The 25,073-nt window shown below is 41.6% G+C and overlaps 2 protein-coding genes across 2 annotated transcripts; one reads left to right on the plus strand and one right to left on the minus strand.

Annotated features, from left to right (window-relative positions):
- Nucleotides 1–7,924: 7,924 nt before the first annotated feature.
- On the minus strand, nucleotides 7,925–10,926 carry LOC143888733 (uncharacterized). Its single transcript, XM_077393152.1, has 5 exons — nucleotides 10,658–10,926; nucleotides 9,799–10,606; nucleotides 9,367–9,612; nucleotides 7,999–8,948; nucleotides 7,925–7,940 (listed from the first exon to the last, which is right to left on the minus strand). The coding sequence occupies exons 1-5, from the start codon at nucleotides 10,924–10,926 to the stop codon at nucleotides 7,925–7,927; spliced, it is 2,289 nt and encodes a 762-aa protein (XP_077249267.1).
- Nucleotides 10,927–20,335: 9,409 nt separating this feature from the next.
- LOC143887193 (BTB/POZ domain-containing protein At1g63850-like) lies at nucleotides 20,336–24,185 on the plus strand. The gene is made up of 3 exons (XM_077391298.1): nucleotides 20,336–21,170; nucleotides 22,549–23,096; nucleotides 23,569–24,185. The coding sequence occupies exons 1-3, from the start codon at nucleotides 20,460–20,462 to the stop codon at nucleotides 23,915–23,917; spliced, it is 1,608 nt and encodes a 535-aa protein (XP_077247413.1). The 5' UTR covers nucleotides 20,336–20,459; the 3' UTR covers nucleotides 23,918–24,185.
- The last annotated feature ends 888 nt before the right edge of the window (nucleotides 24,186–25,073 follow it).

The following is a 25,073-nucleotide window of genomic DNA, read 5'->3' on the forward strand; positions in this document are numbered from 1 at the left end:
GAATATGCATGAGTACAAAGGATAAGGATAAAACAAGCGCTTTCATGGATTTGAAATCCTCAATTTCAATCTTTGGAGACAGCCAAGGATCAAAACATCATATCTTGGATAGGCTTTCTCTGAAATTTTAGCTGAGTATTCAATATGCTGACTTCTTGTGATCTCTGGATATCATTACAGACATATCAGCTATTGCATTCTTGTAAGTTTGTATGTAGATTTATCATTGGATACAAGACAGACCACGTGAATAGTGTGGATTCTCCTGTTTGCCATCTCTCTTCTTCTCCTCTTACATCATTCTCCATCTTTGATTTCTTCACACAAAATGTTTTAGATCATTTTGAGTGGTGTTCTATACGGATAATTTTTCTTCTCATGGCCGTGGACTAGACTGCTATTGGGTTTGTGATATGGACATGGAATGCGGCCAAGGACATGGAGGGCATAGAGTAGACCGTAGTTAGGAAATTTTTCTCATGGAATAAAGGCAAGGAAATAAGAAGGCTCTCAAAGGAATGAATTAGGGTCTCAAACTTTTGACATCTTGTTTTCCTCCTCTGTTGAAACTAAGATATATCTCCAAAGAAAAAGTTTGCATTGATTTCCTTTCCTTTCCTATAGCTGCTATGTTTCTGAACCATGAGTGCATAGTCAGTTCGGATCTGAATTTACACTCAACTTAATTCAAACTTGATGATTTCTACGACCTGAATAGTAGCCTGTGTTCTGGTTCAAGCGAAACCTTTCCCTGCTTTCTTCAATCTTGTTTGATCCTGTCTCTGTTCTAATGCCAATCGAACTTGATCTGAATTTGACTGAGACTACTCTAATCTTTTGGTGTAAATTAGAAACCGAGAGGTTTTTTTCTGCTGTTTGTTCTATACACGACTCGCATTCAAAATCTTATGGGCGAATTGTTGAAGATCTGCTATGATTCAGATCGTCTGTTCTATATTTGCTATGAAGTTGTTAAATTCTTGTCAACAGCTCCATCAAGCTCAGTCTTAAACTGAGTTTCCAGTTCTTGAGTGCTAGACTTAAGAGTGCTCTTCTAATCCCTTGGTTAAGCCGTGGCTGTTCTTAAGACTCACGTTGACAGAACTAGTTTGTTAAGTTACTACTGGTAGCCATTGCTACATTTTCCAAGATCGAGAAGCTTAGCTTTGATTCAATGTTACTGTCATTCTAGTTACTCTTAATTCACTGGCCGAATCCTAATTCAGTTGTATACAATATTTCAAAAGCTGAGATTCCAGTTCAGCCAATGAAGGTTTGCTATCTTTTGAATTGAATTGTGAAACAAACAGGTCAAGACTAGGAAATACAAGGTATGTGAGAATATTATGACCATAAGAGAATATTATGGTCGCCGCCGAGGCTTATCTCCGGGAGATTATGGCTCCGGTGGTCCCTTGGGTGCTAGTAGCTGGATATTCGGCTCAGGAGGCTTTTCGTTCGTTAGGATTGTTCAGGGTGTGTTGCAGAAGACTCATGATTCTTTTGGGGCAGGGAAGTGGCGATGATGGATCCCATTGGTCTTCCCCGAGATCTTTCCCTAGAACCCCTGGGAGATTTGAGGAGGGAAAGGCTTCCTTTAGAAGGCCTGATTCTGGATTGAGAAGAAATCTAGAAGAGTGGATGGCTTCAGGGGGCAGTTCTCCCATGCCAAGGCTAGTGACTGGAGGTGCTCGGATTGTGGATATTAACTTTGGGTCGCGAAGCCGTTGTAGGAAATGCTCGCTGGCAAGAAAGGAAAAAGTTTCTGGTGGGGGTTCCCCAGAGTAGATAAGGCGGTCCTTACTGGGGAGCCTGAATCTAATAGACTTACGGAGATTGAAGTACCATTGGATCAAGTGGTGGAGCGAAGACTGGCCCTCAAAAGTTGCTTGCTGGGTAGCATGAAAAATAGTTCATGGCTCCTGGAAGAGATCTGGGCTTGGGCTAAAAGACTTTGGGGCCTTCTTCAGCTAAAGAAACCCTTTACCCTATGCCCTACAATGGTTCTATTCAGTTTTGATTCGGAATTGCAAGTTTCCTCAATCCTGCACAAAGGAGGGGATGCTCTGGGCAGTTATCTCCTCTCGCTTCAGCCTTGGTTCCCTGCGTTTAACAATGGTGCAAGATCTATTTGGATAAGATTCTACAATATCCCTCTTCATGCATGGTCCTCTGCAACAGTGGTGGCTCTAGGGGAATATTTTGCCCATGCTCTTGAGGTCCAACTTTATGGGCACCATGATCACTGTATGGCTTTTGACTCGGCTAAAGTCTTGGCTTCTATGTGGAAATGCCTGGAGCCTTTTATAAGCCTAAAGGTGGAATCCAGTTCTTTTTTAGTAGGAGTTAAAGTGGTGGCTGAAGTCCCCCCCCATTAATGGGAGTTGGCAGTCCTCTTGCGAGTCCCAACCTAAGGAAAAATTAATTTCTCCTGAGGTTTCCGGCTATCGGACTTCTAATGAGTTAATGCCGGGGGAAAAGTATTTCCTGGAAAGCAATGGACAGAAAAATCCTGCGGAGAGGAATTCAAAGGTTAGAGTGCCGTTGTGGCAGCCCTCCCAGGAATTTGAAGCGCTCTCTAAAACTAAAAAGAAGTTACATGGTCAGTAGAAAGGAAGTTGTCATCTCGAGGAAGGAAAGGACGGCGTGGGCCGGATAATGATAAGTGCTTATTTAAGGCGAGGACACTTGGCATCTGGGGGAAGGTTAATCGAAGTCGTGAGGCAGAAGGAATAGCCCTGCAGTCGGCAGTAGCAGCGATACCGAAGCAATCAGAAAATAGTGATAATGACGGCCACAACAGAGAGGCGGGGAAACCAAAAATAGCACTAATTGATATAGCTAAATCTACAAGGAAAAGTGTGAAATCAAAGAGGAGGCTTTTCAGCCTCCATGTTGAAACAACCAGATCCACACGTAGGGACCAGAAATTCGAAAATCATTTATTGGCCACAAGGGGTGGTCTCTCCTCCTTTAAAAGGAAGCTTCAAGGTCATTTTGTGAGGGAGGAGAGGAAAAAAAAAATCTCTGGTTTCAGAAATTAAGAAAATGTTGGAAAACTTTGATAATCCCAGTAACTCCACCTCTTCAGGGGAGAGAGGCGATAGAGACAAAAATATGAAAGGGAAAGGAACTTCTAAGGAGGATGGAGAGGGGTCCAAGCCAAAAAAGACCTGGGTTTATGACGAAGCAAAGGCCTCTGAAGAATTTCTGATCCCTAGAGAAAGGTTTCTGGCTATATGAAAAGAGGATTGGAGACAGTTCAAGAAAGATGCAAGGGCGAACACTGAGGAATTTCTTAAGTTGACGGGTAGGCATGACCCTAAAGAAATTTGTATCCCAGCCTACAAGCTCCCCCATTTCAAGGAGGCTCTGGAATTAGAGCGTAGAGAGAGGCGGCTGAAATGGGAAGCGCAGATGGCCCTTGAAAACTTAGAGGTGCCTCCCCTGGTTACGATTCCTGATGAGGGGTCTAAATTTCTAGGGATTCTCTAAACGTGGAAGTTAGTTAGCTGGTTCGTTCGCACTTGGCTTGGAAGGAAGAGTCTAAAGGTAAGGAGGTAGAGGTGGGTTCTGAGGATACTAGAGCCTCAAAAAAGCAGAAGGAGATTGATTCTGATGAGTTTGATGAGTTGCTGTGAGTGGGGGATGTTTTTGGGATTGGGTATGGTGATAATTTGGAAGAGACGAGGAAAATGTTTCTGGGTATGGAGGAAAGGGACCGACGGGAAAGGAAGAAAAAAGAAAAAGAAAAAGTGGTTGGTGAAAGGGGGGCCGAGGGTCGAGGACCCTGAAGAAGTAGTTGTCACGCCCCTCTTTTGTACATAGTCTGTGCTTAGGTTGTAGGTTTTTTAGAGTTCTTTTGTATCTGTTTTGGTAGGATTATCAGTTTGGAAGTCTTTTTGGTTTGATTATCAGCTTTTACAAGCAGTTCAGTTTGAATAGGTGGCTGGATCTTCGGGGTTTATAGGGTAAGGGTGTTGGTGATGTTTATCGTTTTGTGGGAGGGTGGTTTTTCCATTGGGCGGTTGTTAGTTTAAGGAGATTTTTTTTTTTAGATTTTCTCATGAGAGACCATGGGAGTGAATTAAGCGTGGAAGATCCTCGCTAAGCTTGAGGGACTATTTGGTCTTTCGCTTTATGAGACACCTTATTGTGGCTTTCGTCTTGAGGAATTGGTTGTTAAGATTGTTGCACTAATTAATCCAGAGGAAGTACGCGAGCAAATTAAACGATGTAGATCTTCATCAAGCTTCAAACTCTTTGGCCTTGGCTGTTTCAGGCACTAATCTGACCTTGGAAGCTGTGGAGCAATCTCAACGAAGTTGATTCCCCTTAGCTTGATAGACTCTGGTCATTCGCTTTGGGTGACATCCTTCCTTTGACCCTGTACTTGTCCTGTCTGGAGTGAAGAAGAACTGTTTCTTGGTTTGTAGGGAAGTTGGTAGGCTTGTAGCCTTGTTTGTTAGATGTTTTTGCTGTGGAACTGGCAGGATGGATTACTTATCTTTATCTTGATGTAATTATGAATAGTTTCTACTTTTGTTTCACCTGATGGGTCAGGAGTATACTCTTTTCAGTTTTGCTATGTAAATGCAAGTTGGGACCTTTGGTCCCCAATGTAATTCTTATAGTATAAATATATTTTGTCAACTTAAAAAAAAAAATCTTTTGAATTGAATTGAACTTCAATATTTCAGGTTTGCTTGCAAGTTCCAGAGTCTCCAATTCTGGCATACCATAGGCCATCAGTAGATAACTTGTTTTGGAACAAGTCTAGCCTTCTTCAGCTAGATCCTCACCTGAGCTAAGATTAGACCTAACCGTATTTGAATCCATTTCCACCTCTCACCTACATCAGTTTGACAAATAGGCCAACAGTAATTTCAGCATAACTCTTCAATGCCAAACAGTGTTCACTTATCACCTAAGTAAGCAGTTGAGCAACCTTTCTCTCTCTCTGCCGACTAAATCTTCAGAGATTATAAATACAAATGAACCACAATTCAGATGAGTGAGGTAATATTTCTTCCCTTATGGGAAATGACACTTATCTTCCCTTCCCACACCTTAGTTCTGTGACTACTACTTCTTGATTTGGTAGGCTGTCTCTGGATGATTTTATTGCTTCTAGCAAGCAAAATAAATTATTATGTCTTCAGTTTACTGATCAATATAATCGGTATTGTTTTCACACCCTCTACTGTCTTTGTGAAGGATCTGGGTCCAGAGAGAACTCTCACTGAAGGTCTTCAGCATGGAAATCTTTATTTCCTCTCCAGCTCACAAGATCAAGGCCCCACTAGAAAATCTGAGGCTGCTGTTTTGGATAGGTTTTCTGACCGTGATTCCATCATATTGCATGGAGATCTAGCTCTTATATAGTTTTTTTTTTTTTGTGTGTGGACTTGGAACACTTTAATGCTCTACTTACAGAGTTTTGGAACACCACCTCTGGCTTGTTTCTAATAGGGCCTAGAAAAGAGCATGTTTTCTGTTTCCTGTTAGTGCATATAGAATTGTTATTTTCATTTCACACACACATTTGCCACGTAATATTATTACTAGTATTTATAAGTATCAGTGAAAGGCAGGCTCTTGGAACACATTTTACTTACACATCTCTCGAAGTCACACATTGATTACATGGTGAGTCTATTAGTTGGCAGTGGTATAACCTCTTTTGAGTTGTTTTAGAAGACTGAAGGTGCCAGTTTGGCTTGATTTGGATGTTTTGGATGTATCATGAGCTGCCCCATCAGGCCATCACCCTTGCCCAAACCTCCTCTGGACCGACTTTTGTTAGTGCATTTCTGCAGAAAAGTCATTAGTGTGTTGCTCAGTCCACTTACGACCATGGTTTTAAATTTCGGCCGAAATACCGAAATTTCGGATTTCGTACTGGACCGAAATTTAAAACCGAAACCGAAATTGCCACCGACATTTCATTTTCGGCTGAGGCCAAAACCGAAACAGAAACCGAAATTTCAATCCTTGCTTAGGACAACTACTTTTGACCCTCTAATTAATGAGGGGGCTTCTTTTATGCATGTCTAGATTCATCATGTATCTTTGTCAATATATGGCACTTTAGTGCTAAATGTGATCCAAATGTGCAATTTGCATGGTTAGGTCATGGCTCCCTTGATCTCAGTTTTCACTGTTATATCTTGAAAGGGTTGGCTGAGTTCATGCTCGTTCAGTATGTTGGAGATATATGCTTTCAGGCAAGAATTAGGAGGTATTTCTTCCCTCCATTTCCCTATATGACATAGTCGGTGGTCCATACAATAGATGCCTTTCTTAAGCAAAAAATATACAATGTTTAGGAAATTAGATATGTTAAACGTACTAAGGGTATTATGGTCATAATATGCTAATTATTATAATTAATATATCGTATGGGGGGAGTGAATGCTTTAATGCATTCCAGACTCACGCCCCTTCTCCTCTAAGTTTCATACTCTCCCTCTCCCTCTCTCACTTCATCTCCCTCTCTCTATTTCCCTCTCATACATAATATAGAACATCAACATGGTATTAAAGCTGATGTTGTGAAAGATTCACATCAACAAAAAAAGGTTCATTATTCCCTTCTTTATCTTCATTTTTTCAATTTTTTGGGTTTTTGATTTTGTTAACCGAGAGATTTGAGAATGAATATTGTGTGTCAGCCTCCTTGCCCTAACACACACATATATATTTATTATGAAAAGACTATAATCCCCTTAGGCTACATAAGCTTATTCTAACACTTCCCCTCAAGCTGGAGTATGAATGTCATACATGCCCAGCTTGTTACATAAATCACGCAATCGAACTCCATTCAACGGCTTGGTAAACATGTCTGCAATCTGATCATTCGTTTGAGTGAACTCGGTTTGAATTTGGCTTGTCTGAATCCTGTGACGAATAAAGTGACAATCCACTTCTATATGCTTAGTTCGTTCGTGAAATACCGGATTCATAGATATGTGAATGGCTGACTTGTTGTCACAGTAGAGGGATGCAGGTGAGGAGTATGAGAATCCAATCTCTGACATAAACGACCGTAGCCAAATTAATTCAGAGCTTGTGTAAGCCATGGCCCTATATTCGGTTTCTGCACTGGATCGTGACACAACGTCCTGCTTCTTACTCTTCCAAGATACTAGATTTCCACCTATGAAGGTACAATAGCCATTAGTAGATCGCCGGTCAGCAGGAGATCCGGCCCAGTCTGCATCAGAGTATCCCTCAATCCTCAAATGGTTATGCTTCATGAAGAGAAGACCTTTCCCGGGAGCTTTCTTCAGATACTTCACTATCTGAATCACAGCTGACCAATGTGATGTCCGAGGCGCACTCATATACTGGCTAACCACACCAACATCATATGCAATGTCCGGACGAGTTACTGTGAGATAGATCAATCGTCCTACTAACCGTCTGTATCGACCAGGATCTTCTAGTGGCTCCCCCTGATCAAGTGAAAGCTTGACATTCGGATTCATAGGAGTTTGTGCAGGTTTTGCCCCCAGAAGACCTATTTCTTCCAAAATATCAAGAGCATACTTCATTTGGGACAAAGATAGCCCTCTTTGTGAATGTGCCACTTCAATGCCTAAGAAGTATCTCAGAACACCAAGGTCTTTTGTGCTGAATTCATTCTGAAGGAAATCTTTGAGTCGTTGTATTCCTGCTTTGTCATTCCTTGTAATAACAATATCATCAACATACACAACCAGGAGAATCAAACCATCCTTGCTTCGAGAGCTGAACACAGAATGGTCTACAGCACATTGTTTCATACCAAATCGTAGGATGGCCTCACTGAATCTCCCAAACCAAGCACGGGGAGACTGTTTAAGACCATAAATCGCCTTTCTAAGCTTACAGACGGTATGCTGCAACTCCCCTTGAGCAACAAACCCTGGTGGTTGCTTCATATGCACCTCCTCCTGCAAATCACCATGGAGGAACGCATTCTTGATATCCAACTGATATAATGGCCAAGACTGATTCACGGCCAAAGAAATCAATACACGGATGGATGGAATCTTTGCCACTGGAGAGAATGTCTCAACATAATCAATCCCATTAGTCTGAGTAAAGCCCTTGGCAACAAGACGGGCTTTTAACCTCTCAACAGAGCCATCAGGTAGGTATTTGACGGTGAACACCCACTTACATCCGACTACCTGAGCACCAGGAGGAAGGGAAGCCAACTGCCATGTCTGGTTTTTGGCCAAAGCATCCATCTCAGCCTCCATAGCTGCTCGCCATCCCGAATCAAGCATAGCCTCTTGAGCAAAGCGGGGAATAGAAACCGATGACAAAGATGATATAAATGCGGTATACGAAAGAGATAACCGAGCATAACTTACCGCATCAGAAATAGTGTGATGAGTGGCACGAGAACAAGTACGGCTCGCAATGGGGGCATCAAGAGATTCATCAACCTGAGTAGCATCATCAGATGATGAGGGTAAAGGACCCGCTTGCTGAGAAGAGATGGCAGGGCATGAAGGCTCAACTGAAGTAGTAAAACGCTTGCGATTATATACCTGGAAGGGACGCTGAACCGGATCCGGTGTCAAACTGGGAACCGGAACCGGCAATGGCAACGGAGGAGGAGATACCGGTAAAGAAGAGGAAGCAGGAAAGTAGGGAGTATCCTCAAAAAATGAGACATCAGCACCGATAAATTTGCAGCGAAGCTGAGGACTGTAGCATCGATAACCCTTCTGGGTTCGTGAATAACCCAGGAAAACACACTTGACTGCCCTTGGGGCCAATTTATCAAGTCCTGGGGTGAGATCCTGAACAAAGCAAACACACCCAAACACCTTGGGAGGTAACGGAAACGGATCCCCAGAAGGGTGTAACACCGAAAAAGGGGACCGATTGCTAAGAACTGAAGATGGTAGACAATTAGCCAGAAAGCAGGCTGTAAGCATAGCATCAGCCTAAAAAGATTTTGGAACATGCATCTGATACAGAATGGTGCGAGCTATATCTACAAGATACGATATTTTTCGCTTCGGCAACACCATTCTGTTGTGAAGTGTGGGCACAAGACGACTGATGAATAATTCCACGACTAGAAAGAAACTCCTGAAAACCGTGCCGATCAAAAAAATACTCACGGGCATTATCAGTACGTAAACATTTAAGGGAACATGAGTATTGATTTGTAATTTCAGCATAAAATAAACAAAATGTAGAAAACACCTCAGAACGATCCTTTATTATATAAAGCCAGGTCATCCTGGAAAAATCATCAACAAAAATAACAAAGTACTTCCCACCAAACATAAAAGGAGTACGACATGGACCCCAAACATCGGAATGCACTAACTCAAAAGGACTACTGACACGACTAACAGAACGAGACGGGTAGGAAACACGATGGTGTTTTCCATACTGACAAGACTCACAATGAAAAGGACTAATAACACCAGAAACAACGGAAGAACACTGCAGACGCTCAGGAGAAGGATGACTGAGCCGGCAGTGCCACATAAAGGAATCTGCTGAGGTACTAAACGCCGTGGGAGTGATAGCATCATCCAGGTAGTATAGGCCATCTGTCTCATGCCCCGAGCCAATCATCTTCCCAGTCGCAAGGTTCTGAAAAACACAATAAGACAGAAAGAATGTTATTAAACAATTAAAGCGATTAGTAAGCTGACTAACAGAAAGAAGATTGCAGGAAAAAGTAGGAACACAGAGTACAGATGATAAGAATAAGTGGGATGTGGCTGTAACAGTCCCAGTGCCTGAAATAGGACATCAAGTCCCATTGGCCAAGGTGACCATCTTAGTAGGAGCACAAGAAGTAAATGAACTAAGAAGTGTACTGTTACCGGTCATATGATGAGAGGCACCAGAATCAATAAGCCAGGAAGCAGAGTGGCTAAGGGAGCAAGATGGGTTGCTACCTTCTGTGGCAAGTTGAGCAGCCGGTTGTTTCCCTTTCTCCTGTAGGCGCAAAAGTGACTCATACTCAGTCCGAGAGACGAGCATGGTGTCTGAGGGAGCAGGAGTAGGTGCAGCAGGTGTCTCAGAAGCGAAGTGGGCGGCTCGAGCGGGACGCTGCTCGGGATAGAGATCGTAACAAAAATCAATAGTGTGACCCTCCATGTCACAATGACTGCAATAACGTGAGCCACGACCCCCATACGTACGGCCTCCCCCTGAATCTCGGCCAAAGCCACGGCCCTGTCCGCGACGACTGCGACCACGACCCCTAGCACGAGTGCCCCGAAAGGAACCAGACTGGGCAGCAAAGGCGAACTGGTCACCAGCAACAGAGATAGTCGGATCGAGACGTAGAGTGCATTGAACGCGAGAAAAGATCTCATCCAAAGATGGGAGCGTGCCTAACCCAAGGATCTGCTGCCGAAGAGGGACAAACTCAGGCCCTAAGCCATCCAAAAACCGAGTAGTACGGAGCTCATTCTTCTGTTGAGCCAAGACCTTAAGGTCGGTGGATGGGGGATGATAAATATCAATCTGCTCACAAAGACGAACAAAATCCGAATAGTACTCAGCAACAGTCTTATCTCCACGCGAGATACGAAAGAAGTCACTGTAAACATCAGTAATCCGCGTGAGATTATTGCTGCCGGAATAGAGTGTCTCAGCATGCAATCAGACTGCCCGTGATGTATACAGAAATAGCATGTGGCTCGCAATCTTTGGTTCCATACTCTGATAGAGAAGAGACTGAAGCTGGGCATCATCCTTACTCCACTTATCATACCCAGCATCTTTAGGATCCGGAGGATCCGTCGTGATGAAACGTAACTTACCCTGACCTTGTAAATAGAGGTGAACAGAACGACTCCAGGCAGGGTAATTAGCACCATCCAATTTAATGGATGCCATAGAGGTCACCGACACCGGAAATGAACCGGAGGAAGAAGCTGATGCTAAGGCCATAATCAACACCAAAACTCAAATGGGATGTGGGTGAAGCAGACCAGACAAGACACACCACAACAATCACAGAAAAGGGCAGCCAAATATAGACAAGCAAATCACCACGAAAAATAAACAATCGGAAGGAAAAACCACAAACATCCGCCGGAAGGACCCCGAAAAAACAAGCACGAAGCCTCATACTTGTGGAACTACAACGAAACATAGAGACAAAGCTTAACTCATCAAGTAAGAAGTAAAGAAAAATGTAACAAAGCGGAGTCGCGACCAAAAAAAGGTGAGAAATGTAACGGGAAGATTTAGGGCATGAACACCCGACGGCTAGAAGAGAAAAACACTATCCTTATAGGTCAAAGAAGATGGGGAAAGATGTTACAAAAGAAGAAGGGAGAACGCGTAGGGGGGGCAAACATGGAAGAGTAGGGTTTTCCAGGGGGCGCCCAGGGGGGGCAAACAGGGAAAGTTGGGTTCCCGGGGGGCGCGCATGGGGGGCAAAACAGGGAAAGTTGGGTTTCCATGGGGCGCGCAGGGGGCGCGCAGGGGGGCAAACAGGGAAAATTGGGTTTTCCATGGGGCGCGCGTAGGGGCAACCAGTGAAGAGTTGGGTTTTCCAGGGGGGACAAACAGGGAAAGTTGGGTTTCCCAGGGGGCGCGCAGGGGGGTAACCAGTGAAGATGGAGGAAGAAAAAGAAAAAAAGAAGAAGAAGAAGTTAGGGCATGGGCATGGGCTTCAATGGAAGAAGAAGTTAGGGCATGGGCATGAGCTTCAATGGAGGAAGACAAGAGGTCTTCAATGGAGGTCCCTAGGGCATCGAGAAACCCTAGGGCTCTGATACCATGTTAACAAAGATATTTGAGAATAAATATTGTGTGTCAGCCTCTTTGCCCTAACACACACATATATATTTATTATGAAAAGAATATGAAAAGACTATAATGGCCTTAGGCTACATAAGCTTATTCTAACAGATTTCAACCCTAATCATTTAGCCTTACTAACCCAAACCCTTGTCAAACCCCATCCCTCTACTTCTCTTGGATTTTCGCCCCCCCCCCCCCTGTTTCTTTTTTTTTCGTCTTATTCGAAAACCCTTATTTTTGTGTTTTGCCTCTTTTTTTGGGTTTTCACTTCCCATCTCCGTCGGTCGTCTTAACCTAACCCTAACCCTAGCCACACCTTTCCCCTACCCCACCCTTTATTTTCGCCCACCTCTCTCTTCCCCATCTTGTGTTTTTCCCTCATTCCATACCCTACACAATTTGACTAAAACTTTAACTCTAGTTTCTCTATGTAATTGTTTGAGACCTCTACATTCGGGTGCGTGATTACCTTCTATCATCACCACGCTTCTTTAAAAATCAGCACCTTCCATACCTTTTCTTTATGATTTACTCATTTTTTTCCGCATGAATTCTTGGTTCGTGCTTATTACGATCATTGTGCTGGCGGTGTTGTGATTAGTCGTAGATGATTATTGGAGGGTACATGTATTGCCTGTGTGGTTAGTTGGTTGTTGGTGTTGTTGGTGCAATTGTGGTGATTATCTTGTGGATGGTTTGCTACATATGTTTTGCCCTCCGTGTGGTTGCTTGTATCTGGGATTGTGATATTTATTGTTGGTGTTAGTGTGATTGTTGCAATAGGTTGTTGAGTGCGGTGTTGGAGGCTCATTTTTTTGTTGTGGTTGGATTATATTTGTTGGTTGTTCTATTGTGGTGCTCTTGTTATGGAGTATGTGGACCCTCCGCTCGGCAGTATCTGCCTTTAAGGTTGATGAGACTCATCCTTCGTCATATGATGCTCAGTCTAGTTACTCTCATGTTGAGCCTCCTCTTTTGACGATGTCCATTAAATTGGATGGAACAAATTACCCCTCGTGGAAGATGGCCATATATACTTATCTACTTGGCCGTAGGAAGATACGTTTTCTTGAGCGCCCTCCTCCAGCTAGTACTGACAAGTCATATGAACTGTGGTGCGAGGATGATGTTATGGTTCGCTCATTTTAATGGGGTTGTATGGAACCTCATATAGCTACTTCCATGATGTATCTTCAGTCCTCGAAAGAAATCTGGGAGCAGGCATCTACGATGTATTCAGGGGTGGATAATCTAACCCGTATCTGTGATCGGTTTTCAGATTGGTTTAATCTTCAGCGAGGAGACAAACCGGTAGCGTCCCATTACAGTGATTACCTTGCTCTCTGTCAGGAGCTTGACTTATTGTTGTCTTGTTGATCCTGAGTTTCTTAAAAAGCGTCAAGAAGAGATGAGAGTTGTTCGATTTCTTTATTCTTTGGGGCCTGACTATCTCCAGCTTCATCAACAACTTGTTAGTTCTGGTTCGCTTCCCACCCTGGCAGATGTCTTCTCCTGTGTGTAGAGTATGCGAGCGGTTCAGCTTGGTGACCCTATGGTGGATGGGTCGGCTCATGTGACATATGTTGGGGCCGATCGTGGTGGTCGTTTTGGGCGCGACCGCGACGGTGGTGAACATGGCTGTGGCTGTGGATGTAGTGGTGGCCGAGAGTTAGGGGGAGGTTGGGATGGTGGTGGTCGTGGACGTGAGCCTCGTTTTTTGCACTCATTGTCGTATGGATGGACATACCGTTGATTATTGCTACGATTTACACCCTGAGCTTCGTCTCTACAGAACTACGAATGCTTCTGCTGCTGCTTATGATGGTGTTTCTTCTTCTGATGCTCCATCTGTGACGCCTGATACTCTGGTTGTCCCTCGTGCAGAATATGAGGAATTTCTCTGTATCCGGGACAAAGGAAGGCAGCCCACTGCCACGTTTGCGCATCAAGGTAGCCCCTCATGTTTTCTCTCTGGTAGTTCCTCTGGTCCATGGCTCATTGATTCAGGAGCCTCACACCATATGACTGGTAATCCTAACATTCTCTCTTCTTTCCAGTCTGTTCCGTCTATGGGTCCTTGTACTGTTACCTTGTCTGATGGGACTACATCCCTTGTTTCTGGCATGGGTGTAGTCTCCATCTCAAAGGGTCTTCACTTGTCTTCCGTTCTATATGTTCTGTCTTTTCCTGTTAATTTAATATTTGTTCGTCAATTAACGCAGTCTCTTAACTGTTCTGTTTCCTTTTTTTCTTCTCATTGTGTTTTTTAGGACATGAAGATTGGGACGAGGATTGGCTTGGGCCGTGAGATTGATGGCCTTTACTACCTTGATCAGGCTAGTGCTAGTGTTGCTCTTCGTACTTCGGTAGATGCCTATCAGTGGCATTGTCGTTTGGGACATCCACCTGTGGATATGCTTAGGAAGTCTTCGTTTGTTTCAACTCCAATTCCATCTTTTTTTGCGAGTCTTGTGAGTTGGGAAAACACCATCATATGTCCGTCCCTTCTCGAGTTAGTAGTCGAGTGTCTCGTCCATTTGAACTTATACATTCTGATGTTTGGGGTCCAGCTAAAACTACTTCGTTAAATGGACATAAATATTTTATCATATTTGTTGATTATTATTCGAGGACCACGTGGTTGTTTTTAACTTAAAGATAGATCTCAAGTGTTTAATGCATATCGTAATTTTTATTTTGAGGTGGAAATCAATTTAAATGTACGATTAATTGTTTGCGTACTGGCAATGCTAAGGAATATTTTTCTGTGGATAATGGCTTTCATGATTTTCTTTCCTCTCGTGGTATCATTCCTCAATCATCAAGGGCACACACATCACAACAGAATGAAGTCGCTGAAAGGAAAATTTGTTATTTGCTGGATATGATACATACGAATATGTTTCAGATGAAGGTTCATAAGATTCACTGGGGAGATGCAGCCCTCACTGCATGCTTCCTAAGTAATCGTTTTCTTTCTTCAGTTTTATCTGGTCAAACGCCATTTTTTGTCTTGTATCCTTTGGAGATCCGTTTCCTTTAGTGTCACGTATCTTTGGATGTATGCGTTTTGTTCATAAATTGTCTCTGGGAATTGACAAGTTAGACCCTCGGGCAGAGAAGTGCATTTTCTTGGGTTACTCTAGAACCAAAAAGGTTATAAATGTTATAGCCCTTGCCTTCGAAAGACATAAGTTTCCTCGGATGTCACATTCTTTGAGGACCAGCCTTATTTGTTTGGGTCAGGTCCTCAGTTACATGTTGACATCTCTAGCCTTCCCATTCCTTTAGTGATGGGTCATTCTCTGCCAGGTCCTGTGGGTGCTCCAGACATTGCCACAAGTTCTTCTGTGGACCCTAAGGATTCTGAACTGAAAACTTTTACTCTGGGACCTCGCCAGGTCGTTCTTTCGATGACTGAAGCACCATCTCAGCCCACTGATCCTCTTCCACAGTCGGATTGTCAACCTTACGGTATTTGTTCTCCTATTCATGATTCACCTATTGCATCCCAGACTAGATCACCTACTGTGGCTCATCATATTTCTAATTATGTGACTTATGAGCATCTCTTACCATCTTTTCGGTCATTTGTCTCTAGCATGTGTTCAATTACTGTGCCTAAGTCAGTTACAGATGCTCTCAATCATCCTGGATGGAAGGCTATTATGGATGTTGAGATGGTTGCACTTCACTCCATTAAAATGTGGCAGTTGGTTTCTCTTCCTTTTGGTGCCCAACCTGTTGGCTGTCGTTGGCTCTTTGCCATCAGGTACCTACTAGATGGGTCTATTGAACGTCTCAAAGCCCGCCTTGTTACTAAGGCGTACACTCAGACATTTGGCGTTGACTATCAGGAGACTTTCTCACCGGTTGTATTACAAATAGCACAACATACCACCAGTTCTCCTCTATGCTTCCAAGGGAACCATTCTCCATCCTTCGAAAAGGAAAGAACTACTCACCCTTAAAAGTAATAGTAGATTATACATAACTAGTCTATGAGTTCCAAAGAGATGCCTTGCTTTTCTAGAGAGCTAGGATATTTGCATATTGATCATACCCACAATCCTACCAAAAGATGGAGCATGGACTTCCACCAGCATTAAAACAACACTCCTAAGTAAGGTCACTAGAATTTTACAGCTTCAAATATCAAACCTCTGAAATGAGAAGAGGGGTGTGAATTGACTAATTAAAAATTTGGGGCTTAATTAATTAGATTACTAAAGTCAATTTACCAATTAAGCCTTAACAAGTCTAACCCTTGATTAATCAATAAAGATATTAAGAGCTAGGGTTTGGATGTTACTTTAAACATGCATTCACTAACCCTTGTTTTAATTAAAACATAAACATAAGTTGGGTTAGAGATTTCCAATCACCACAATGTGCAAATGAGAAGGAGAAGATGAAAGCATCCACAAGGCACAAGATTTATAGTGGTTCGGTCATAACTTGACCTACTCTACTCTAAGAAACCGGCTGGCGTGAGACAATGACTCTGGTACCATGTTTTTTGGTGAGAGATATTGATACCTCCTCGAATAATACCTTCTCGAATAATACCTCCTATGCCTGCTCCACCGGGGTTTTAGCACTACCATCGAAGTTGAGTTTTAGCCAACCTACAGGAGGCAGTCATTTGTGAGTAATTTGCACTTAGCTTTTCTTTCTATCACGATTACTATAGCTGGATTCCTCCTCACCGTGCGTCTTTTACATTGAGACTAGTTTTCTATTTTGCCGGTGGAAGACTGCTTTTCTTGTGTCTTTTGCCATGAATTTTTTTTTATGGCATATGCTCTTGTTGGATCCATTCTCTTGATATTGTAAATAGAGATGGAGTGGCTAAAAAATACACATCCAATGTTCCCATCACATAAAACTCTACGAATGCATGATATTTAGGATATTGCACCTCCTTGGCGGGGCTGACCATATGCACTTTGAAAGTTTAGCCTGACATGACATTAATGGACCCAATTAGAGTTTCTTCCGGATGTGCTGTCTCATAGTATTTGTCCACAAAGCATGGACCGTGGGTGTGTGTACACATATGGAAATGATATCCGCACTCCCTATTTTGATGAGGACCTTTCATCTTTATTTTCAACTTTTCTAAGACTTTGGGACTGGAGAATCCACTCTTCTGTGTGAGCGTCAAAGATTGAAATGAGAATATACGAACTTTGGAAAACAACAAAACGAGGACATGAATAATCCAAGGTTCACTTTCTTTCATTCTTGATTGAAGGACAGGAAAGGATAATCAACTCTTCCACATGACTGTCCAAGTATGAAACGATAGTGAGCGAACTTTGGAAAACAGCTATACGAGGACATGAAAAATCAAGGCTAACCTAGTCTCTAGGGCTGCAACTCGAGCCGGGTTTTACCCGACCCGCATCGACCCGACCCGAAAATAGCCTGGGTTGGGTTCAGGTTTCATGGGTTTCGGGTCGAGCCGGGTTTGAAGGGGCCCGACCCGACCCGAGTTACATAAGCTATAGTATGTACATTTTTTTCTATTGTTAGTTAAAAGTTAAAAGTGAAAACCCACGCACCCACTGTTATTGTATGTGAGTGTAATTTCTGCTTTTATGAGTTGAGTTGATTCAAGTGTTTGATTCAGCATTGTTTGATTGTAATTACAACATTGTTTGATTACAGCATTGTTTGATTCAAGTGTAATGTGAGTGTAATTTCTGATTCTATGAGTTGAGTTGTCTTGCCAAACAAGAATTTTCCTTAAAAAAATTGCGTCAACGTGAAAAAACCCGACTTGACCCGAGATTTATCATGGGTAGGGCCGGGTTTGGGAATCATGGGTTTTCCAAAAAAAAAACCCGACCCGAGATATTTCACAGGTAGGGTTGGGTTCTCCAAAACCCGACCCGCCGACCCGAGTTGCAGCCCTACTAGTCTCTTTCATTCTTGAATACAGATAAATGGGAATACAATATTTACTCTTTGAGGAAGAGTCAAAGATTGAAATGAGAATCGGCAAACTTTGAAAAATAACTTGCTGAGGACATGGGTAACGAGATTGGAACCGAGAGTGTAACCTAACAAATCTCCACGTGCCTCAGGCATGGAGGGGTTGTTTTGCCATTTTCATGGAGGGAAAGCCAAAATCAAAGGAAAGATTGGTAATGTGTTAAGGGGCTATTTGTTCCATTCCACTGCTGGTCCCAAATCGATTACCCATATCGTTATTCAAGAACTTATAATCTGTTTCATGCGTGTACGGACGAGCAGACATTATGAAAAAAATAAAAATGAAATTGGCATGGTTAAACCACGATTTGATCCATGCAGGTAGTATCCTACATTTTCTTATTTTGAAATTCTAAAGGGGAAGTGATATATCCGCCCCTTTTGATCACCAAAATCACCCCCTATCAATGTTTGTGGCAATCAAGGGCATTGAATTCTTCTGACATAAGTACAACAGGCTTTAGCTGCTCTTCAGTCAGTCATAATCGCACAGGTCATTCATACAAGGGATTTCCTAGCGTCCATTGCATCGCAGATGGTCTGTTGCATGTCGACGAGCCACCTCATTAATGATAACAAAAGCTGCTGTAAAGTGAGCCTGTACAGCTGGTCTGACATGCAACAGGCTATCTGCGATGGACACTACGCAATGATGCTAGCAAATCCCTTCACAAAAATACATAATAAATATAGGAGTGCCAATATCAACACAGGAGGCTGCTGTTATTAGCTCCCCTCCTCAGTTCTTGGTTTCTACAAGCTCTTTGATCGACAAGAACAATTACAACAAAGGGTCCCACCAGCTCTTGAAGGGAAGTGATATATTGGACCCCCTTTCTTCCCTGGGCCACCCCCTCTAGTGTATTTATGACTACTCTTTTTACTCTACAAGGGGTAGCCTGGGGAAGAAAGGGGGACAAATATATCATTTCCCAAATCAACAGCTTGAATCGTACTTATTACAACATGAAGTATCTGACCATGGACGGTATGGTGTGTCAGCTTGTGTAAACTTCCATGCCGGATCTGCTCACTATCACCAATGCACCACGCTCTGAATTTAATAGGTTCTTCTTTTCATTTTTCTATCTAGCCCCTTTTCTTCCCCAGGCCACTTCCTTCTAGTGTAAAAAAAAAAAGGCAGTCATAAAATATTAGGGGTGCAACTCGGGTCGGGTCGGGTTGAGACCAACCCGGCCGGTCCTGCCCGACCCGACTTTTTTTTTTTATAGTTGAACGGTTGAACCCATCGGGGTTCGGTTAATTGGCCCCACACCGTCAAAACATGAGGTGTAAAATGGTGGGGTCCACTCTATGCTTACGCTTGGATGGAGATTGTAGGACCCACTCCATCAAACCATGAAGTAAAATGGTGGCCCACCCGATGCATGGATTCGAGTTTTAGTTGGGGACCAACCTTATCAAAACATTGTGTCAATGGTGGATCCCACCACATGCATGGTTTGGGTAGGGATGATACACTCAAAGCTACAGATCATTAGTAATGAGAATAATCTTATTTGATGTCCTAATAATGATAGAAAATTCTTCATCAAATCTGCATGAAATTTGATATGAAACAATTAATCTGCCCAAATATGGACTAAAGAATAATATTTTTATATGGAAACTTCGGGCCTTTTGATGATCACGTTAGAGATAAAAATATTAAAATAGCCTCTAAATGTAATTGTTGTAAAGGAAGAAACTATGGAAACCTTAAATATTTGTTTATATAAGGTGATTTGCTTAGTGATCTATTGAAATTTTTTCAAGTATTTTTAAAGACAATCCTAGTATTGATTGAGATTTGTTTTCTTTAACTTTTGAGTAATGCTAAGGAAACCGAGAGTACCCCAGAAAAGGGGACTGAACAAATGGGTTCTCGCCATAATATCACAAGTGATGTGTGCCATCGCTTAGATACAGGGAAATCAACAAGATCAGATTTTTTTTTTTGCACACATGTCACGTTCTCATTGCAGGTCCCTTGCTCGGTGGAACTCTCGGTCTCCATATCATTTTCCTTAACTTTTATGATATGAATGCTAACTTGTTAGCTAAACTTAGAGCAATGAGAGATGGCCTTGGCTACAGTGTTGCTTTAGGTATCAAGAAAATCTAGATTGAATCCTATACTCTTGTCCTTATTAAAAAAGTTAGATCCCATGGCCAATTTATTATATTACAAAAAAACAGAGAGAAATATTATCTCCTATGGAATTTACTATAATTCAAATTTGTAAGGAAGATTACTCCTATGGAGTATATTCCTTAAATTTGTATCAAATTATTCTTCTTGTTTCTCTTCTTGGAGGCAAGGTTTTATTCCTTGCTCTTGTAACAATCATTTTTATTAATAAAATTTAAAGGATTCCCGCCTTCTTCTCTTTATGCGTTATGCATTGATTGCTACTTTTCTTGTAACCCTCACCCTCTCTTTTTCTTTTCAAAAATCCCTTTCAGCTCCTCTCTTTCTACATCATTTACCACTTTCCATTGTCACTCTCATACTCCCTTTCCTTTTTGTTTGTTTTCCCTCTGTCCCTCTTCTCAAGGCAACCCTTTATCCTTGATTCAAATTCATAGTAAAAACCGCCCCACTTCATTTTCCTTCATTACCAAAACCACCCTATTCCCCCATTTCACAAAAAACAACAAACAAACAATCCATGGCACTCCTCAAAACCCACACCCAAACCCATCACAAATCCAAGCTTCGTAATTCTCGTGAAAACCCCATCTCATCCTCCTCTTCTCCCATTCCACCCCAACCCTTGTTTCAACCAGTAATGGATTCTCAATTCATGCATTCTTCTTTTGCTCCATACCCTTCAAGCTACAATAAATTCAACAACGCCCTCAATGCGGGCCTCTTAAACCCACTGTCACCCCCTCCGAATCCGGACAAAGCCCGGTCGAGTCCGACCCTGTTAGAGATGATGTCGAGTGAGCCTGATTCTCACTCCAGAAACCCTATTCCTGCCATGAATTTTAATCCCCTTGTGAAATCTACAATCTCAATACAAGATAAGCAGGTTTTGTTACAGGAACGAGTGTTAGAGATTATGGGTGGTTGTAGCCCTGGGAATCAGTTTAATAATTTGAGTTCTAGTGATGTGAAGCTAACACTAAGCTCGAAAGATGGTTTGAGTGTTTCGATGAATGTACACCGTCAGATTCTTGTGGCCCATAGTAGATTTTTTGCTACTCAGATCTCTGATCATTGGTCTAAGCAGCAGAGATCGTTGCCCCATTTGGTTGAAATTTCAGACTGTGATGATGTTGACATTTATATGGAGACTCTTCGTCTTATGTACTGTAAAGACCTCAGAAGAAAGCTCATGAAAGAAGACGTTTCGAAAGTTTTGGGCATTTTGAAGGTAATTGCACTAAAATTTCATCTTCTGATTTAAGTTTTGGGTTTGGGTTTGTTTTTGTCTGATGGGTTTTTTCATCTTTTTAGGCTTTCTTTGCATCATCTTTTTTCTTTTCTTTTTTTTTAAATTTTGGGTTGTGGGTTTGTTTTTTCTTTCTGGGTTTTTCTTTTTCTTAGGTTTCAGCTGCAATTGCACTATTTTCTTCATCTTCTGATTGAAATTTGGGGTTTGGGTTTGTTTTTGTCTTGCTGATTGTTTTGGGTTATGGCTCTGTTTTTTCTCACTGTTTATTTTCCTATTCTTTGGTTTCACCTTCAATTGCACTGTTTTCCTCTTCTTCTTCTTTTTTTTAATTGAAATTTTGGGTTTGGGTTTGTTTTTATCTTGCTGGGGTTTTCATCTTCTCGGGCTTCCTTTGCATCATCATCTTTTTTTTCTTTTTTTTTAATTTTTGTATGAGAGGAAAGAATTATTACATGTAATTGATGCAGTCAATAGCTGAGGTGTACTAACAAAACTAGTTTGATGAATCTTTCCTACTGAGATAAAGTATTTTGTATGTTTGTAGAAAGGAAAACAGTGCCATTGTGATGCAATCCAAAAATTAGCAATAAATTTTGAAGATGGCTATTTTAGGACGATTCACGAGTGGAAGTTTCACAAGAGGAAAATACGGAAAGTTTCATAAATAAGGAGGCGTTTTGGCGGAATGGAAACTTGCTAAGCTTACATGATATGGGAAACATACATTCTTGGAAAGCTTGCAAGATTACAAGCTTTAAGATTTAGCAAGTTTCAAGATTTGGAAAATATGATTTCTTTTTCCCTTGAGTATGTTGTTTCTTAAAAGGTTATCATTTTCTAATTTAGCTATTTACTATATTTGAGAGGCTCTAGTTGTTTTTCTTATTTGTAGCTAGTTGTTAGCTAAGGAAACTTTAATATTTTAGATAGATATGCTAATATTATTTTTAGCTACTTTTAGATTTTGGAAATCTTTTGGAGATGTAATAAAAGAAATGGAAGATTAGAGTTGGGGGGGAGTTTTTGAGATTGAATAAAAATTTATATTCACGGCATACGTGAGATTTAGTACGAGTTCTTCTTGTTACTTGTTCTTTCTTGGTTTTGTTTGATCTTGGTATTTTGAGCTGCGCCACATTGTCTGACCAAAAGTGTTTGATCTGACATTTATACTAAGTTTGGACCATGGCAAACAAAATATCTAACAATCATTGTTTGTGATATATGTCATCACCTAATCATACTAGATTACCATCTATCACATGTAATAAACCTTTTTCTTTCCTCTAATATTTTGAGTTAAGTCTCTGTTTTTCCTTACTGGGTTTTTTCTTACTGGGTTTTTTCTTATTCATAGGTTTCAGCTGCAATTTTTTTCGATGCGGGGGTTTTATCATGTCTAGAGTACTTAGAAGCAGCTCCATGGGCAGAAGAAGAAGAGAAGGTAACTTCTCTGCTCTCAGAGCTCCACCTTCAGACCGCGGGAGCAGGTGAAGTACTTAAAAGAGTTTCTCTCGAATTCGGCATGGAAGAAGAAGAAGGAAGCAGCGAGGAAACCCTTCTACGCCTTTTACAAGTGGTTCTAGAAGGCAAAGATGAGAAGGCGCGGAGAGACATGAAAGGCCTAGTTTCGAAAATGCTTCGAGAAAATGCCTCTCAGAAAGACCTCAGCAAAGAATCACTCTACTCTGCCTTCAACAGCTGCCTGAAACTCCTTCGGTCGCATTTTCTCAGTGCGGCGTCATCGGATTTTATGAATGTGGGTCAGATTTCCAGGCAGGCAGACAATTTGCACTGGATTCTCGACATCTTGATCGACCGCCAGATAGCTGATGAGTTTGTAAACTCATGGGCGAGTCAGAGTGACCTCTCGGAAGCGCATTCTAGGGTTCCGGCGATACACCGGTACTGTTCAAATTTTGATTTTCACTAGTCTCGGAGTGATCTTCATGAACAATAATATATGGTTATATAAAGCACATACAGATAAACATATAAAGGTAATTAGATAATGTGACACAACCAATTACTCCAAAAGCTTAAGCTGTTGGAGTTAGTATTATTTAATCTTTTATATCTTTAACACTCCCCCTTCACTTGTGGCCCCTCCTTTAGGATTGGCCTACATGTGGCCCCTCTTTTGGGTTGGCCAATTAGATGTGGATTTTGAGTTTTGAACACAAAACCTTTGCTCTGATACCATGTGAAACAACCAATTACTCCAAAAAGCTTAAGCTGTTGGAGATGGTGTTATTTAATCTTTAACAGATAAGATGAAGATAAATATAGGATTAATGTTCTACCTACCAAGATAGATAGTATAATCTCACCTTCTAAGGTCATATCTTACCATATATGATCTGATGTATCTTAACAGGTACGAGGTGAGCCGGGTTACATCGAGACTGTTCGTCGGGATCGGAAAAGGGCAGATTTTGGTGTCTAAGGAGGTGAGGTGTTTACTGTTACAGACATGGTTAGAGCCATTTTATGATGATTTTGGGTGGATGAGAAGAGCTTGGAAGGGGCTTGATCGGAATGTGATTGAGGATGGTCTTAGTAATACCATTCTCACATTGCCATTGGGTTGGCAGCAAGAAATCTTGCTTGCCTGGTTTGATAGATTCTTGAATTCGGGCGAGGATTGCCCCAACATTCAGAGGGGTTTCGAGGTGTGGTGGAGGAGGGCTTTTTGGAGAAGGAACAATGAGTCTGAACAGTCTTGACAATTCCGGATTGAAAATTCATGCTGAATTGGGGAGAAAGAGATTGGATTCCAGAATGTAGAGAGATTTTCAGGTAACTTGAAGCCAGTCTTATTCGGATTCTTCCAATCAGTTATTATTAGCTGAAAAGAGAGGGGGTCTCAGGGAAGAAATCAGAATCATTCTAGAGGTTTATTTCCTGTTTTTTAGGCTGTAAATTCGATACCTTTGCCTTTTGTTTTATGCTACTGTAAATTCTAGAGATTCTTCCAATAAGTGTTTTATGCTACTGATATTGGCACTACCATATTTTGATAATTGCACAAATTCATCTTGTCTTTTATTATTTAAACAATCTTAAATGTTATTATTACACTACCCACAAATCCCTCAGAAGCCAATTATGATAGAAAAGGGTAAGTTGGGTTTGTGCAATTATTTAAACATAATGTTGCCAATATAAATTGCTTTTTTTTTTTTTTGGTTCTATTGATTTCTTTTTTAGAAAAGCATAGTGAATTTATTTACAAGGAATAATGATATGTTATTCATATTCAGGAAGATCAAGAATTTGGCTGAAGATAAAAAACAGAAATAAAAAAGTGCCTAAGAAGTAAGAACTGATAATGGGACAGGAGAGATTTTTTATGCTGTGTGGTGTGAAGTCCTGTGTTTTTTTTTCCAAGAAGTGGAGTTGGGGCCCTCTTTATAGGGTGATTCAAACGATTGAGACACAACATAAATAGGTTGTGCATGTATCATGTAGATCATCTCAATTGGATGCTCCTAACCCTCCTATCTCTAGAGTTTTCTTTGGCCCTCTACAGATCGGAGGGTTAGGATCATCCTATGGAAATGATTTGCGGGTTACGTTGCGGACCAATAAATGGACGGTTTGGATCACCCTATAAAGTGGGTCCCAGTGTACTTTTTTTTAAAAATAATCAACTTCACGTATGCACAACTTGTAAAAACCCTGTGATAGGGTGTATTTTGAATGAGTCATTTTATAGACAGTATTATACAATTCCTGGTGCAGTGTCATACAAATGTTTATGGGTCATTTTAGAGCATGTTTAGCCGGATTGGAAAATATTTAGGTAGAAGTCGTCCGTTTAGTTTGGCATCTGGTGAGTTGTTCTACAAACATGACTGCAAAATTTTAGAAGAGATGTGA

Source organism: Tasmannia lanceolata, unplaced genomic scaffold (genome assembly GCF_043159265.1).
Source record: "Tasmannia lanceolata isolate RefF3 unplaced genomic scaffold, GAP_Taslan_0.1 ptg000012l, whole genome shotgun sequence".
Lineage (NCBI taxonomy): Eukaryota > Viridiplantae > Streptophyta > Magnoliopsida > Canellales > Winteraceae > Tasmannia > Tasmannia lanceolata.

Bases quoted from the DNA above. Each gene is read 5' to 3' on its own strand.
- LOC143887193 (XM_077391298.1), top strand. From the start codon at position 20,460: ATGGCACTCCTCAAAACCCACACCCAAACCCATCACAAATCCAAGCTT. The intron at 21,171-22,548 runs GTAATTGCACTA...TCTTATTCATAG, and splicing joins AAGTTTTGGGCATTTTGAAG to GTTTCAGCTGCAATTTTTTT. The intron at 23,097-23,568 runs GTACTGTTCAAA...GTATCTTAACAG, and splicing joins AGGGTTCCGGCGATACACCG to GTACGAGGTGAGCCGGGTTA.
- LOC143888733 (XM_077393152.1), bottom strand. From the start codon at position 10,926: ATGGCCTTAGCATCAGCTTCTTCCTCCGGTTCATTTCCGGTGTCGGTG. The intron at 10,607-10,657 runs GTATACATCACG...CTATTCCGGCAG, and splicing joins GCGAGCCACATGCTATTTCT to CAATAATCTCACGCGGATTA. The intron at 9,613-9,798 runs GTCACCTTGGCC...TGTGTTTTTCAG, and splicing joins CTTGTGCTCCTACTAAGATG to AACCTTGCGACTGGGAAGAT.